Source organism: Ruditapes philippinarum, unplaced genomic scaffold, assembly GCF_026571515.1.
Source record: "Ruditapes philippinarum isolate M1 unplaced genomic scaffold, ASM2657151v2 ctg2476_1_1_1_1, whole genome shotgun sequence".
Taxonomy (NCBI): domain Eukaryota; kingdom Metazoa; phylum Mollusca; class Bivalvia; order Venerida; family Veneridae; genus Ruditapes; species Ruditapes philippinarum.
Genome location: NW_026867307.1, coordinates 30,378 through 49,424, shown reverse-complemented (window position 1 = coordinate 49,424; position 19,047 = coordinate 30,378). Strand labels below are relative to the sequence as shown.

The 19,047-nt window shown below is 32.8% G+C and overlaps 2 protein-coding genes across 2 annotated transcripts; both read right to left on the bottom strand.

The window, feature by feature from the left end:
* Positions 1–409: 409 nt before the first annotated feature.
* Positions 410–7,257, bottom strand: LOC132735647 (uncharacterized). The gene is made up of 7 exons (XM_060722622.1): positions 7,117–7,257; positions 6,705–6,802; positions 6,239–6,364; positions 4,253–4,380; positions 3,422–3,671; positions 2,504–3,067; positions 410–1,934 (listed from the first exon to the last, which is right to left on the bottom strand). Exons 2-7 carry the CDS (start codon positions 6,777–6,779, stop codon positions 1,632–1,634), a joined length of 1,446 nt encoding a protein of 481 aa, XP_060578605.1. The 5' UTR covers positions 6,780–6,802; positions 7,117–7,257; the 3' UTR covers positions 410–1,631.
* A 4,884-nt stretch (positions 7,258–12,141) lies between these two features.
* On the bottom strand, positions 12,142–13,949 carry LOC132735651 (dehydrogenase/reductase SDR family member 1-like). The gene has a single exon (XM_060722626.1). The coding sequence runs from the start codon at positions 13,831–13,833 to the stop codon at positions 12,829–12,831; it is 1,005 nt and encodes a 334-aa protein (XP_060578609.1). The 5' UTR covers positions 13,834–13,949; the 3' UTR covers positions 12,142–12,828.
* Positions 13,950–19,047: the final 5,098 nt, after the last annotated feature.

The window sequence follows — 19,047 nt, the reverse complement described above, 5'->3', positions numbered from 1 at the left end:
GTAAATCAGAGACATATTTCTTGAAAACACATAGAACTATTCTAACGTGTCTGTGCTATGATAAACATGTACAAGTATTCTGTGTAAATACATAGTTAAAATTCTCCAGAAAACATTTGTCATTGAATGTGTATGTATATTTTGGCAATTGGACTTTGTATTATCCTTTACGCTAGATGAACTTCGTGTATGAAAAGAAAATGTCATTCATTATCTCAGTGCACATATAGTAAAAGGCAATATCAAATATGTTAAGGCAATATCAAATATGTTAATAAAAAGTAAATATAAGATAATACATTTTCTCTAGGTATTAGGAAAGTGTTGTACATGATTTCAAAATCTGTTTTTCTAGCCATTTTCTCAAAGGTTAAAAAGAAAACAAAACACACAAAAAAATAAACAAACAAACAATAACTATTATATTTTGCTGAGAATGTTGTTATATTCAATTAAATTCAAAAACTTTATTGCTCTAAACATTATACAATTCTTTTAGCATCAGCATATAAACATTTGAACAGAGAAAGTACAATATCAATTAGATTTACAAAGAATTTTTCTGGAATACATGAGATGTTTAAAAAGACAACTAACATATTTCAAAATATGCACACCAGTCTTGTGGATGTTGAATCTAGACAAACATGTAATTTACTTTAAGACTGTATATTTATGATTTTATCAAACAATTATGTCACACGAACATGTAAGTACTCCGTCATTATAAATCAAGATGCTACTATTATAATGTTCAGATTTGTATCCTACTGTGTATATAATAAGGAAAACTTTTAAAGATATGTCTATAAAGCTTGAATAATAAATATATAGCAAATAAATGTCATTCTTATTGATGGATTTTAGAGCAAGTCTTTTAACGTTTTTAGAAATCATTTACTTGGCCACAAACCATACTCCCAGGTGAATATTTTGTAAAAGTAAACATAATGAAAACTTAATAAAATGCAAATATCTTTGTTTAAATTGATAACGTTTTTATGAGAGCTGAAATGTTGATGTAATGGGTACAATATTATTTTTTGTATCATAGTTTGGGGGCCTTTCTGTTAAAATGTGTCAGAGTTAAATCGTATACATACATATGCATGCACAGTGCGTTAATTGGAATACAGGTTTTAGTTACCCGCACTCCAGAGAATGCCAATTGATTGACTTTTTTATCTTGTGTTTTCTTTTTGTGACGACAGAGGAAAGAATAGCGATAAAAAATTGTATTCAAATGTTCGTTCATTGGTTACCTTTTCCTTGGCTTTCAAATTGTGACAACAGGTAATGTGCTTTTATATTTGCCTATGATTCAAAAAAAGAAAGAACATCAAAACACTCGGCAATCTAATTTATACTGGGGGGGGGGGAGGCTCCTCGTACCAATCAGACAGCCTCGTGTTTCGATGTTCTTTCTATTACAAAACTATCAGCTAAAGTTGACATGTTTCAGTAATGTTCGTGCAAGATGATACCCAATCTTTGAATTGTACATAAAAATACGTTGTAATACAAGAAGGAATATATGCATGCATAAAAGCGTGTGTAATACAATAATCAAAATAAATTTAATACACTTCCCTCCTTAATCACATACATGTAGCTACATTTTCTTTTAGCAATTATTTGGCGACAAACCACATCACCCTGTAGTTAGCAGTGGAATGTCCACGGGATGCATGGTCGCCAACAATCCATTTACTGCTCCTTACCACGCCGGAGTTAGTCGTTATTGTAAACAACCAAGTGAGCTTATTAGATGTGACATCAAACTTGTATTCGTTGCCATTTGGTTTAAGAAGCACAGAACGTATGTGCTGGGCACCAAAGTCCGGTTTAGAACCATCAAATCCGATGTTGTCAGCTTCCATAAAAGTATACTCCCCAGTGGAACCTATCCAGGAATAGCGTACATCTGCTCCATCCTGAAAAGAAATTTCAAGTAAATTTAAGTATTTTATAAATAAATCTTAATCGATCATTTTTTCTATTACGTGGTTATGAAGGAGTTTATATCGTATATTTGTCAGGGATTTTTTGGCTTATTTTATAGCCGTAATTGGGTCATATTCCCAATTTAAAATAGTATAATATTTTCCCAATCCACAGGAAAAAATTCCCAATTGAACATTAAATAATATGAATATTGAATAAAAATTCTAAAATCTTTGTAAATAAGAGCTTCTTCACTGTAATAATGCTAAAATTCTATAAGATGCCATCCTAGACAGTAATTGTTTGCATCCATTTAATCACTGCAAAATTTCAGTCATGCATTTTTTCCCAATTTTAATAAAACACCGCTGAAATTCCCAATTTCATGGGTATGGGTCGTGTTCCCAAAATCCTGGAAAAATCCCTGTTTGTTGTCGTATTTTTGTAATCTTTAAATATTGGTTTGAATTAAGATTCTTTATTCAGTTTTACAACTAAACATAATTGGTTTTATTTGGTTTATGTTTTCATTAAAAATCGCCAATCATCTAATTAGTACCTTAATTTCATTTGCCAAATGTTCTTTTGAGCCACTGTTTACAGAAGTGGGTCCAACATCAAGTACCATTTTCCATTCTCGGCGGTCTATAAACCACTTCATTTCGGCAGCCGAGCTTGACACCGAGCCCTGTCCCTCGCCAACAAGGTAATTTGCGGTCTCTACCTTACCGTTTGTATTTACCAACATCCAATCCCATTTCCCTTTAGCGCCTGTCGGATCCTCTAGCGTTTCTATGCTGGATTTTTTAAGTATATCTGGTAGAAATGCAGTAATTACGTCTGTTTTTACGATTACATTAGTAGCTTGAGATATTCTGTTATTTATCATTACTTTTACACGATGTCCAGCTTTAACTGCATTAATCAATTCGAGTATTGACCCTCCTTTACGAATTCCATTCTGATCATGGGAATACACGAACTGCCAACATGGATCAAAGTACCATTTCGTTTCCCGTTTGTTTGAATCGATTGAGACCCTTTTGTTTTCACCTACCAGATATTGACTTTCTTCGACTTGTCCGTTTGAAGCAAAGTGTTGAAACAACCAATGACCAGATGTCTAAAATTAAATAAAAAAGGAATGTATTAGATATTTGCATTCTCCGGTTTTAATGAATTACATACGTAAACTCTTGTTAGACATGAAAAAGTGAAAGAATTTCATAAGACATGTTGTCTTTCATTCTAATCCTGTTTTTTAAGAATATTTGAATTGCATCTGTATATTGTGAATTATAACATGTATATATATTCTGAGAAATAAAATATGTTTAAACTAAAAAGTGAAAATGGAAACATTTGAGTGTACATTGTATATAATAAAGTTTGATACGAAATACACATCCATAATGTGTATTAGATAGTTTGTTGTATATTTATAACACTTTCAACTTGAATGGTTTAACATGTTTACCGAAATTTTAACTGCAGTCTTGAATTTTTCGTTTAGCAAGTTCCAAACTGTTTGGGCAACAATCTCTTTGTCATCTGACGAAACCTCAAGGTTATCTGCTCTGTAATATTCTTCCGTGTTAAGAGATTTGGATTCTTGCTTAACTGTCACACCATAACCACTTTGTTTAACAGCTTGAATATGTGCATTTACTGCACTGATATCATTTCCGGTCGCTGGGATGGCAGTCATATGTTTGTCTTCTACCTCCCTGTGTTAAATAATTATCATATAATCCAATACAATGGTAATTTAAGGAATGAAAAATACATTGATTTGTTTTATTAATAACGAGGACAACTGGCGTTACCAAAAGCATATTAGTGTAATCTAAAACACTGATCGATTTTAAGACTAAATATTGAGATGTTTTTCAGAGATCAGCATATGAATGATTAATGTGTACTTACTACGATATAACTTGTAAAGTAATCTTACTGAATTTTTAAGTTTATTACATTGTTATATCTCATTGTAAAGTACTGGTCAAATACATTTATTAAGTGACATGAAAAAGATATCTTATTGCAGACAAAACGCTTCTCGATTTCATTCCCGAAATAAAGCTCAAATCAATATGTAACTCATTGTACACAAGGTAAATATTGGGTCATTCCTTCTTGTTATACCATTTGTTTGTATATTTCAGAATTTCAGAATTTCGAAATATCTTGAATAAGTAGAGAATATGGAAAATAAAGATATCTTAATCAAATAGTGTGTCACACCAAAGTCTGTGACATTAAACTTGATACTGATGAATTGTACTTTTTCTTGATGATGAATAAATACCTTGCAAACCACTTGAATCCATAAGCCGCCTGATTGTCAGCTGGTTTTGTGCGGTCTCCAACATACCACCGTGACATCGAGAAATCTCCGGTCGTACAAGTAACCGTAAACCACCAATATGCCTTTCCCTGCATTTGTATTAGTCACACATTATTATGAATGTAAAATAATAGTTCTGTCCCCCAATATTTTCTCTACGATTTTCTATTGAAATAATTAATGATCTAGTCTTCGAATACACGTTCTGTGGTTCAGTCCTCGGATGATTAAAGTGATGATAAAGTAAATGTTCAGCCGTCCAACACATGCTCAATGATTTTATAGCTATAAGGCACATTCTTCCAAATGATGTTCAATATATGATTATAAAGTCATGGCTAAGTCTTACAATACATACATTTTGAAGTAAATTATTTAGTTTAACAACACTTGCACCATAATTAGAAGTAATGATTTAGTCTTTCATTACATGTTGTATCATTTAAAATGATTATGTCTTAGAATATATGTTGTATTATTTAAACAATTAACTAATTTAGATATAAATATAAATTACTTTCTGGTCCATAAAAGCATTAATAGGATTGGCTTCATTACGGAAGACCATGAGTGCCAGGTGTATGTTTTTATTAACTCGAAATTTCAAGTTATTAACTCGAAATTTCGAGATACTAACTCTAAATTTCGACTTACTTATCTCGAAATTTCGAACTACTACCTCGAAATTTCGAGTAACTTGTCTTGAAATTTCGAGTTACTAACTCGAAATTTCAACTTACTAACTCGAAATTTCGACTTACTAACTCGAAATTTCGACTTACTTACTCGAAATTTAGACTTACTTACCAGAAATTTCGACTTATTACTCGAAATTTTGACTTACAGTGCACGACTTACATTGGTTGCCGGTGAAAGCAAGGATTGAATTCAAGATACTTTCTTTCATATGAAGCTGTTGCACATTGACAGAGTACCTATGCATGTAACAGAACAATTAAATAGGGTCAAATTGTCCTCACATACCAAACATATTCTTCCCATTTTCTTGATTGATTTTTGTGTGGGGGTGTCAATATACTATATTCATTTATTTACTAAGACTTTGAATCATATTGTGTTGATAAAAGTGGAACTTGTTGTTATATACATGTTGGGGATAATATTAAAGCATCCGATTTTACAAGAAATATAGACAGTAGGCCTCAGCACGCCCTATTTTGGCCACTCCGCGGTACTTTCCTCAGATGCCCAACTCGTGAAGTATAGGATCATTTTATTCACAGGGATGAGAAGAATATGATTAGTGAAAAGATATGTTCGAACAGGTGAGATACAATACAACGCCTGAAGAACGCCTGAAAGTACAAATTAAAGGAAGCCTTGTGTTTGTTTTTTTTAGGTCGGGCGTGTACATGCCATTGTCAAAAGTGACCACACTAATAAGTTTAAGTTTAACTTTAATAGTTTGTCAAGGCACACGTTTCTCCCACTCCATTGTTCAATCGCACTCCCCACTATATCTTATATTATGTTAACTCTTGTAACTCATAACTTTGACCATTCTAGTAATGTTACTAAGTCGAAATTCCGAGTAACTTAGTCGAAATTTCGAGTTACTAAGTCGAAATTTCGAGTTAGTACGTCGAAATTTCGAGATAAGTATCTCATAATTTCGAGTTAGTATGTCGAAATTTCGAGTTAGTAAGTCGATATTTCGAGTTACTAAATCGAAATTTCGAGATAAGTAACTCAAAATTTCGAGTTAGTATGTCGAAAATTCGAGTTACTTAGTCGAGATTTCGAGTTACTAAGTCGAAATTTCGAGATAGGTTACTCGAAATTTCGATTTACTAACTCGAAATTTCGAGTTAATAAAAACACACACACTTGGCACTTATGCTCTTCCGTACTTCATCCCCACTTGATTGAAGCAGCAATAAATTTTTTTTCAACTTAATGTGTTTTGCATGCATGTATATGATTTACCTGGAACGTTGCCCATGATCCTTTAGAAACGTGATGAATGCTCTGTGCGCAAACTTCGTCTCCTATTACCAGAGTAGTGTCTGCGCTGTCAACATAATTTCCTCTTAACATTTTAATTTCAGCGCCCTAAAATAATTACATATTATATTTATTTTCTTTCACCTCAATAACAAATTGAATAAAATGTGGGTGTTTATATTTTTGTACTCAAATTTAATGATTCAAAAAAATATATACGTTAGTAAAAAATATAGCGCTGGATTGTATTGTTATTTCGTTACTGATACAATTAATGAAAACAGTTTGCGTTTAAAGACATTATTTTATTGATTTGGAAATCGGTTTTATTTAAAAAGAAACAGTCTACAATGTTAAGATGAAATGTCAATGATATAGATATTGCATGAGAGAAACAAATGGAATCACCATTTATTTTGATGAAATCGTGTGCGTAAAAATAACATACCCTTCTGACAGCGTTCATTAAGTCCGGCTTACTTCCAGCTAAGACATTTCCCTTTGAGTCATGTTCGAATACCATCCGCCATGTTTTTTTACATTTATCTGAAACATTCAAAATATTTTAAATTAAGTTATTGTTTCACAGCTGACCTAGATGAACTGAAAATCTCTATTCATTAAAAAAATACCAAGCTTGCTGACGATTTTTCTATAGGTTTGTAAGAAGTGGATGCTTTTATTGCAGATAGGGTGTTACCCTTAAAAACTTTTAAAGTAAATTTATATTCAAAATTTCAGAGGAAAACTCGAATAAAGAATTATGAACGTATGAACGATCGAAGCCCGTTCATATCGCCTATACAAAAAAAAGCTCTCCATGAACTCTTCCATTTCTGATGAACAAATATGCAAATTACATTTATTGCAAGGCTCTTCATCTGACAGGTCTGCACATTCTGGAACACCGTCACAACATGATGAACATCCGGTAGTACCGTTATACAGGGTACATTCTGACTGTCCTGCAGGGCACCCTGAAAAATCAACAGACACTCTAAATCAAATGGTATCAATAAGAAAAAGATTTAATAGAAATTATCTATCTCTCTTACATTCGATTTTATAAAGAACTACATACAGTTCATATTCTACTAGCATATGAACTTTTCAATTGAAATAAATAAATAACAATCATTAAACAACGACAATATTGTCATAAATTCATGATAACTATTATGATGATGGCATAAAAGGCTTATGCCACTAGAATAGAGCCTTCGCGGCGCTCAATTTATGTTTTCCTTATCTTTAATTAGTTAATTAATTGATTAATTAATCAAATAATAACCCTGAAATTAGCAATAGACAGCTTGAACTTTAACTTAAAGAACAATAATAGTGTTTTTTTTAACTTATACTAGTATTTTACCTTTCATCCAAGTGTCTTTCACACAATAACTTGTTCCGTCTGGTGCCCGACAGTTTCGGTCAATTGTGCACGTTTCACCAACATCACATCTCGGAATTATCTGAATTAAAGGCCCACTATGACTCAGAAATGCTATCATTATTATTTCTAAAAATACTTTTATTTTTGTTATCTTGTTAAAGTTTCCAAATAAACTCAATTACTATTTAGCCTTTGCTTCATTTACTCAGTTGGCAATTGGTATTTTTACAGTGAATTAGCATTTTGTACGGAAGTCAAAATACTGGTTTGTTAAATTTTGCTACCTTAACAGCACATTACTGCCATTTAGCCATAGCATCTTCATTTGTTACACATCTATCATACTCTAAATCCAAAATTACAACCTCAACAAACACATGTTTCACGTTTCAAAATAATAAAAAATATGGATTACTGAGGCATCATGTGCCTTTAATTATTTCACCAAATGATGAAAATATAAATAATATCGATAGAAATTCAAATTCCTGAATTTATCCACAGTATAATCTAATTTGCTTGGGATCAAAACTTAAAATTTCAATAAGATTTACTAATTTCAATACAAGATGATTCTAACCTAATTTTACAAAAGCTTAAAATGTGTGTACTAAACTCTATCAAGTTATACCTGTCCTTCATGCAACTGTACACCGTATCCTTGGCCGCTGTAAGATAAATTATATCTTTTGTCACATTTTTAATTCAATAAGACTAAAAATAACGAGAACCTCTTTCGCACGTTAATGACTTATTTCAACTTTTTATTGCGAAATCTTTAAATCAGATCTAGCATAAAAGTGAGATTTATTGAAAACGTACAGTATTTGAAAAGTGAATCGATAAATAAAATGTAACTGTTTGATAAAGAATATAATCAGAATCAATGAGACCGTAAAAAAATGTTTGTATCACTTTTAATTATTATCATTATTATTATCTCAATTAATTGTAATTCATCTAAATAGCATGTATAAAATGTTTTCAATTAATGCATTAAAGATATACATATCTTGATTTACTTACAAGATGGGCACAGCTGCCTCGCATCCGACAACAAAAGTCCCGACTACTAAAAGAAAGCATACGTCCATCGCGAGATGTCAGTTTTAGATTTTTGGTTTGCGAAAGAAGCCTTTTATAGCGCGTTTTCCCCACTGCGTCAGTATTTTCTTTTCAAATTACAACCACTCCCGTTTCTTTTTCTCTACAATTAAGGATGATTCGTTCTCACTTGAATAATTAAATGTAAATTTCATTTGAATATTCACATCCTAACATATTTCGGATTGTTTATCAGGTAGTAGATCACTTTGACAACATTAAAAAAATAAAACAACACTTTGTACGGTCGATAAAATCTCGCTGACGCAAGTTTATATATATCAAATCACTCACTCGCATTTTTACTAGTTTTTATGTTAAATTGACTGTTACCATGATTGGCTGATTGCATGAAACGTCACGGTACCAAGTATATCAACATCCGTGATTGACTAATTTTTAGTATATATATGCATTGCAAAAATATACCAAGGTAAACAACAAAGCTATCGCACAAATGCAACTCTTCTTTATTTCAACAATTTGCAGCTGTTATTATTTCAAAGAATTTCAAACATTTATATAAAAAGTGCTTGTTTTAGGAAATAATTCGACAATAACTTTTATATCTCAGGGATGACATGCTTGTTAATAATCATACTTCAATAAAGTCAATTTAAATGAGGAAGTAATCTTGCCCTGCAATAAAACAAAGTATTTTGACCTATCCTACTTAATCGTTTAACCAAATAACAAAATATATATTACTAAAAAGGTATACATTATTAAACGTACGTAGCTGTTAATACTTCAATGAAGAAAAAATGTTTGTTTTAGGTGATTTGTTTGTGTGTTAAGAAAACTTAAAAAGGAAGTTGAAATATATTTCAATAACGTCAATTTGAAGTAGGAAGTAATCTTGCCCTACAATAAAACAAAGTATTTTGACCTATCCTACTTGACTGTTTAGCCAAAAACTGCTAAAATACAAATGTGGTATGCCGGGTTATCATTATATAGAATAGAAATAACTATCTTTATGTATAAGCTCAAAAACATCGGGGAAAACAGTATTCGGAGATATTCATCGATAATAAACCAGTATCCCCAAAAACTGGGTTATTACTGCTGTGTGCGCTGTTTCTCCCGACGGTGGAAACCGGTGGGTGCCTAAACTTCATGATACGGTTACATGAATATGTCATATATTTTTGCTTTATTAACTGATCACTAACTAAAACGTTAGAAGTATTTTCCAATTGAGTAAAATCAAATGACCGCTATTTCTATAAAAGCTAGTACTGTTACTGCCTGAATCTTTGAACGTACTGAAAACTAGAGTGATTAATAATTTTATTACAGAATGTAGAATTCGAATGGATAATAGCCCAAGTTTGACTTTGTTAAGAGAATTGAAAAAGGGTCTGAGTTTATCTGTATCTTATAAAAATAAATATATGTAATTTCAAACATAGACAAATAATATCAAAGATAAGAATGTCCTCGCATTGTCTTAATATCGAATATGGAAGACACAGGACTATTGAGAGGCAAAATAGACTATGTGAATAGTGTGACAAGCTAACAATTGAGGATGGATTTCATTTTGTACAGGAATGTAACAATTTAAATGATCTACGTATGAAAAATATTCCGAGATATTATAGGTGATGAAATGTGTTGAACTTATGAAAACAGAGAACAAACGTTTTTTACTTCATAACATCGCATTATATTTGTTGAAGTCATCTAAAAAACGCCAAGAGTTACTAAACCGTGATTAAAATACAACACTCTCGTAAATATGTAAGAATATTATTGCCATGTATTGTATACAGGATATTGAATGAGTGTAAGTTCACTACTGAATTTATTGCACGAGTTGAATAAAATTATATTATGCGAGCCTCAGGCGAGCATAATATTATTTTATTCAACGAGTGCAATAAATACAGTAATGAACTTACACGAATTCAATATTCTATTTATCACATACCCAAAAAAATAGACCGTTTAAAGTGAAATAAGAGTCATTTTTAATTGACGCGCCTATAGTATAACGCTAGCATTTAGCGCGTCTTTACACTATGTTTGTATAACGCTAATGACGTCACGTCAAAATATATGCACGGCCGTGCAATACCATATTTACGGAGTCGCAAAATCTATATGCTGTACTATGCATACGACTAAATAAACCTTCTGTTCTGTTCGTTACAGTATACCGTAATAATAAAGTTTATGGTAATTATTGAATGTAACAGTTTATAAGCGGTCAAGCAAGTCAATTTTATATAAGTTATTATTGCATTATTATCTTTACAATAATAAAGAGCAACATTCTGACAGACATGTTAGAATGTTTCTCTTTATTATTGTTAAAATAATCCAAGAAACATTTAGTCGTTATTATATATCTAATGTTGCGAAATAGTTATATGTATACTAAAAAAATTCAATACTTAACAAAAATTCAAACTCACTTTTCTAATCTTTGATCATTCTTAAATTATGATTTAATTCAATTTAAAAAATCAGAAAATGTTACATAGTATGCAATCTAATTAAACAAGAGTAAAAATAAACGAAGGGCAATAACTCAAAAGTAAGGCAAGGCAGGGTTATGGTTCTTTTGCAATGTACAAATGAGATCTATCAACAGACAATTGTCTTTTTCATAGACAAAGTTCAAAGTGCAAAAATGAAAAAAGGGCAATAACTCCAAAATTAGGCAAGGCAGAGTTATGTATTTTTTTTTTTTTTTTTTTTTTTGGCACTGCACTTTGACCCAATAAAGTCTATCTACCTACAAAGTTTCATGTTGATATCTCTAACAGTTTTAGAGTTATGTCCCAGAAAATTTTAAAATGTAAAAATGAATAAAGATCAATAACTCCAAAATTAGGCAAGACAGAGTTATATTTCTTAAGCACTGCACATCTACTAATGAGATTTATTTACCTACAAAGCTTCATGTTGATACCTGTTATAGTTTTAGAGATATGTTCCTAACAAAAATCAAAGTGTCAAAACAACTAAGGGCAATTATATGCTCACAAATGTTGAACGAAAAAGGCACCTCATAATCACACGACTGATTATGGATTTCTTGGCTGTTTTACGCTTGTGAGCATTCACGATTTGCAAGTGCAAATTATTAAAATATACAGTTATTTCATTGGTGTTTGTGTAAGTTACTGGTACTGATAAAGATAAGTATATCAAAAACAGCGCTTACGCGTTTCTTGAATTAAACGGCAATTGCTGTATATCGACTTATCTGCTATTAGACCCATTTGTTTGTGAGAAACTTGTGAATGAAATGAAAGCGTATATACATGTAGTTGTTTAAATATTTCAATCACAATTACCTTTTCTGAAATAAATATCTTTAAATTAAAATGTTTTAATGCTTATCTAAAAGAAAAACAACAAATGAATACATTAGAAATTATATTTTGCAATGATTTTCTTATTAACAAATGAAAGTGGTAAAAAGTCTAAAAATTGAAATTGTAAGAAGTCTGACTATTCACATTCAGCTGGAATAGATTTTTTTCTATCAAACATATCCATTTTCTTTTCATATTCATGAGAAGAAGTTGTCGCATTTTAACAAAGTCGGTTGATGGTCAGAACGGATATAGACAGAAATAGCGAAGACTGCCACTAATACTGCCACTATAAACTTGTAACTTGTGTAAAAAAGAAACAAGAAAAAAAACTATGGAACTGCAAATCAGATATCCAAAAAAAGTAACATTCATGCATTAATGTGGAAGAGAAATACCAAAAAGAGTAAACAATCTCCAGAACTGTCTGAGAAGCTCAGCTAAGCATCGCCTCATTGAGAGACGCTCCGGCCACAACTACTACATAAACAAATTATCAGGAATATGACTAGCTAAAGGTTCCTGCTTATACCTAAATGTCAATACAAAAAAAATTATACACCAACAATGAATAATTAAAAATAACATTGACTTTGGAGATATTGCACTCTTTTTAAATCAGTTTTCTCTTCATTTGTTTCATTTACCTAAGTTTATATGCATTCTGTAAGATACAATGTACATATTTTACAAAACACGGTTACTTCATTATCATCCACACACTATCTCTTCAAAATAACAACTTAAAATAGCTTGTTTCCAACTAAAGCGACAATCCACTTTGGTATACGAACAAAGTCGGGAATACAATTTGCTAGCCAAGGGTGTCCGAACTGTCTCAAAATAACGTTAATTTGTCGGTAATCCAAAGGTCCGTGTCCTTCAGCATCTTGTAGTCCATACCTTCGCGCCAAATCACACGTCTGTACGATTTTCCCGCTCATTTTCATCAATTCAGCGTCGGTTGCCATCGCAGCTATACACTGCCCAGCGAATTCGGTTGTTTCGGCCTTTTCAAAGTATTCTAACATTTTTTCAGGTTGTTGCAACGCTTTTGGTAAATTTTTATCCACTTCAAAGTCAGGGTTACTCAAATTATCCTGTAGTTTTGTTAAAACATTTTCCGTACCAACAGCACCAGGCCACAAACTTACAAATGCTACATTGTGCTTTCTCAACTCATATCCACAATCTGCTGCCATTCTGTCACAAGCTTCTTTTCCGATACCATAAGCGGCATTAAACAGATATCTAAGACCGCCTGCGGACGATACGTTTACTATAAGTCCTTGTTTCCTGGGAACCATCATTCTTGCAGCATAAACAGAACAAATATAATGATTCCTTAGTCCAACATTATTTATTTCATCCCACATAGTTGGCGACTGTTCCCAAAATTTCACATTCAAGGAGCTGAAAATTGCATTAACAGCCGAATACGCGTTATTTACCAATATATCCAACTGTCCCTCATTTTCGCGTTTAACTTGTTCAAACAGCCTTTCGATGTCCAGGTCTTTTGAATGGTCGCAATGTACTGGGACACAAATTCCACCGCGTCTCTCGACTTCTTGTGCTGTATCGCGTAAACATCCTCCAACTTTTGAACCTTTTGGTGGATCTAGAGTTCGCCCGGTTATGTACACTTTTGCTCCTTTGTCAGCCAATTGAAGTGCTATCCCTTTACCTATTCCCCTTGTGGCCCCGGTGACGACACAAATTTTTCCTGCAAGTGGTTTAGATGACATCTTTTTATACGAATGACCACCCCACCAACGAAGACATGGAGCTTATACGCTGATTAACTGTATACACTGATTAACTGTACCCGCGTTATCAATAGCGATTGGTTTTATGAGACACGAGTACCATTTAGTAAATACTTTTTGCGACGGACGCGCCCTCAGGCGCGTTCAGAGCTAAGTCATCTACACATGGGATTTCGTCGGCTACAATCGCGCAAAGTGTCCTAAACCGATTAACAGCCCAAGAAATAGTACATGAATTTGATCCTTCAAAACTCCCATACTTTGTCGGGATATCTTAAAATCTTCCATATTTAGCCTTTACAATTTCAAATTAAGTTATCCAAGTTAAAATATGAACGTATATTATTGATAAAAACGTTGTAGTCCCGTAGTATTATTGCGCAATATGCAAATTACTGCCGAAACGATTTACCGCTGTCGAAAAAGTAGGACAGCAAGTTATACTACAATAAATGTGGAAGCTCTGAGTTCCAAGACATTATTAGTAGGAAATAAATATTTCTACATTATACAAAACATTATTATTAACAAATCAAAAGTTTTTCGTGACTCTAGGATAACTCGCGCATTAATAAAAGAAGAACTATTTTCTTGACTCATGCTGAATATTCAGCAGTTATTAATAAATTAGATACAGTACAATGGTTAGTATAAATATCTTTTTTTGAAAATGCATGTAAGAAGAGAGTTTTTCAACACTTTACCACCCTGTAGTCTTTCATGGTAAGGAAGTTATATAATATCAGTTCTACTTCCGATTCTTGTGGTTTGTTTACATATTTTTCTAGGTCACGATATGAGTTAACCTTCGCTATTCTAAATATAGATTCTGCTTCACCTGACAAGCGATTAGGGAGTACACATTATACATGTAATAAACCAGCGGATTACATGCAATACTTTTAGAAATTCTATACAATTGTAAGAAGCAAACAAGTTGAAAATGGAATTTAGTGTGAAATTGAAAAGGACAACTAAACACTGTAGTGCTTAAGTGACATTTAAATTAAAATAAAAACGATGTGCTCTGGCCTCTACATCTTTACCTTGTAAATAAAAAAAAAATCTAAAAAATACACCATTAATTGCTGATGATTTTAACCAAAAAACTTTAATGAGACATATCCAAGAGAAATAAAAATACAAATGACTAATATTTTGTTGTCTATATGCCCACTATGATATAACACGAAGCAATTCTAAATAGCATTCTCAAATGTATAATGAATTATGCTTGAAGTTTATTTGCATGGTTTTATTTTAGAAATATTTCGTTGACAGTATTTTTTTTTATTTACATATCATTTCTTGGAATAAATCGATAAGGACACTGATTTACAAGTTTGACCAGAGTTTTTAGTTTTACATTTCATTCTGTATTTAAATGCTTGAAAGTAGAAAATATGAATTATCAGTTTGATTATATCATTTTGGGACACAAAATATATTGCTCTACAAATCTCGAACTTGTATGGAACAAATTTTCTCTGTTATATATTTTGTGTTTTGTTTTGTTTTGTTTTTTTCTAAAAAAAAGCCTTAATGTCTCTCCGGTTGCATGTCCGTCGCATTTAGTGCTGCAGCACTTTGATTTTCAACTATTATGAAAGTTTAACTGAGATATTAAGAATATCTTATTGTTATCGTTCTTTTATCTGATACAACAGCAACAAAACATATTAAAGCAGTATGCCTCTAGATGAGAGAAAATAGTTCAATTTCAATAAATCAAATTTGTGAAAATTTAGGCAAAGTAGAAATATTCAAGACTCAAGTAATACTTTACATGTTATAAGTGATAAATGGTGAATATGTTAACTTATATCTCTACGCGATATAACACATAAGGCATTTAACATATTTTTACTTCACTTTCATAACTGGGTTGATCCTTTATTTTTACTATACAAAAAATTTACTTTTATTTCATTTCAAAATTTTTCATGAAAAAAAGCTTAATCGGGACTGCTGCTTTAAAAAACCTTAGGGGGAAAACTGTTAAAAATTTTTTATACGACGGGGTTTTTAAGTTCTAAACTTTAACTAATCTGAAAGTATCTTTAACAGTTAAGAGCGGTCAAGCAGGTCAATTTACATAACAAGTTTGTACATGCATACAAGAATGTTTGCTCTTCAGATGATGTAAAGATAATCCGGGATAATAACGAATGCCTACAGAATCATGAAGATTTTTAGCTCACCTGAGCAAGCTCAGATCGTCTGTCGTCCGTCCACATATGTTCGTTAACACTCTAGTGGTCACATTTTTGCCTCAATCATCATCAAACTTTGTCAGGATGTTTGTTTAGGTAATTGCTCTGATGAGTTTGAACTTGGGTCATCTCGGATGAAAAACTAGGTCACAGGAGCTAAAATTAGACAAATCTTGTTAACGCTCTAGTGGCTACTGTTTTTTATATGCTGAAAATTGGTCTGAAAGTGTGTTTTGATGATTTCTAGGTAAAGTTTTAATATGGGTCACCTGTGATCGAAAACTAGGTCACACCGCCCAAATATGGAAAACCTTGTTAACACTCTAGTGGTCACATTTTTGACTCATTTGCCATCAAACTTAATCAGGATGTTTGTCTATGTATTTTTCTCAAATTAGTTCGAACATGGGTAATCTCGGATGAAAAAGAAGGTCACAGGAGCTAAAAAATAGAATAATCTTGTTAACACTCTAGTGACTACTGTTTTGATCCAAATATGCTGGAAATTGGTCTGAAAGTGTGTTTTGATGATTTCTAGATCAACTTCGAATATGGGTCACCTGGGGTAAATTACTAGGTAACACCGCCCAAATATAGAAAAATCTTGTTAACTCTCTAGTGGTCACATTTTTAACTCAATTGCCATCAAACTTGATCAGGATTTCTAGATCAAGTTTCAAATATGGATAACCTGGGGTCAAAAACTAGGTCACACCGCCCTAATATGGAAAAAAACCTTTGTTAACACTCTAGTGGTCACATTTTTACTCATTTGTCGTCAAGTTTCCTAGATAATTGCTTGGATGAGTCTGAATATGGGTAATCTCTGATGAAAAACTGGGTCACAGGAGCTAAAAATAGAATAATCTTGTTAACTCTCTAGTGGCTACTGTTGTTATCCAAATATCCTGGAAATTGGTATGCAAGTTTATTTTGATAATTGCTCGGATGAGTTCGATGAGTCAGGTGAACGATCTAGGCCGTCTTGGTCCTCTTGTTTATGATATTTTGCGAACCATTCAAGCGTTACTCTAACACAATTATAGCACTTGTAATCGGTAGCCTATGCGTTGGCACAATGCTTAGAAGACCCTGATTGGCATACAGTAAATAAAATTTAATAGAAATATTATACATGTATATTTTACACACCTTGTCTTTTTACTATTTATAGTAAAACATCGATCATTGTTTGAAACGAAATAACACATATTTACTCATATGTCTTAATTAACAATATAACCAATAACTGTAGTCATGTGACATGGACTTCTTATATGCACATTTTTCAAAGATCAGGACATGGTCACTGCCACCTTAACATGTTGACTTCATTGCAATGCACTGGTGGCTATATTTAAGCACAAAAATACACGTCAGTTAAACTAGAGTTTTGACTGGCTGACCTCAATGTAAAATGGGGTCGTTTAACAAACATGACCAACCTCCACTTATTCTTAGGACCACAGGCCAAATATTTTCAAGGTATTGTTTCGAGGGTCATTTTGGGTTGGTCTGCTACTCATGACCATCTCAATACTGTACGCCAAAGCGTCTTTAGTAATTAGTCTGGCAAGATTTTTTGTAGTGAAGGTCATGGTGGCCTTGACATTTGACCCTAAATATAAACAGGGTCGCTTTAACAGTGATGACTTACCTCTACACAAAATCTAAGGGTGTTGTAGACTAAAGCATTCTCTAGTCGGACAAGCTTGTTGTAGTCTAGGCCAATAACTAGAGAATACTTTGACCTAAAATCCTGAGATTTATTATGGAGGTCAGTCATTATTAGTACCAATTAACCCTTTTGACTTTCAGGTTAGTCTGCCGAAGGTCAACGTCCCCATGGGCAGACTATCAAGCAGTTTACTGGTACTAGTAGCCTTCACACTCGCTGATAACTTCTGTACATGCCAGAGCAGAGGTACAGTGCAAATGACCATAGAAAAGATTTCAGGACCAATCGCAACGAAAGTGACCCGCACAGTTCAGGAATCGAACCCGTGTCGCCCGATTCACAATTCAACGCTCTACTTAATGAGGTAACGGACGGCTTGGTAGTAAAGTAAATGTGCAGTTGTTCTGTAAAAGTAGTCCTATTGAAACTTTTTGCAAATGCGTATGCCGAGTTGCTGCCAAGAATGACCTTAACAGTACCAGAGAAAACTGCACGATTGTGGAAAATCGGTGATATATGGTCTAGCGTAACAACTAACCAAATAATCAAAAGGGGTCATCTACTAGTTAGAACCAACCGTATAACCAAATCCACAGACTTTATGTAAAATAATTTTTAACAAGGTGGGCTGTGCGGACAAATAGACAGCAGATGCTGTGCAAAGCAATATACACCCTATTTATTTTGAAAGGGATGCATAATAAATAACTCGCACTATGTACTCCTGGAATGATTTCTGTTCTGGTCTAACTACAAGTACACCTTTTAATATGTTCATTCTACGGTCGAAGATCTTCTGGACGTACATGTATAATGAATAGCAATTCCCGTCTGTCTGTCCGTACACAATTGGTTTCCTTAAAAGATACCGATGATTTTGTTTATATTTGGCATGTTTGTACGTTATATCAAGTCAAGTTTGATTTTCCTTGCAATTAACATATTAATATTAGTTATGGCCCTTTATAGTGCGAAAATTGTGAAGGGCAACTTTGTCATAAAATTGATGCACACAACCTTAACAGTCACACTGATCTGGTGACTGGTCATGACCAGTAGATAACCTCTTTTGATTTTTTGGTATCTAGGTCAAAGGTCAGTAACAATAATCTAGCCACACGACTAATTGGCTGCTGATAGGGTGCATACATGTTTTACAAACATATCTTGTTTAAATTCTGTGATGGACAATTTTGTGATGGACAATCACACGGGGGAGGAAGTGTTACACGTAGGATGGAGTTCTTATGATCTTGTTCAGGAGTTCTTGTGATAACTGTCACGGAGTTCGTCGGAAAACAT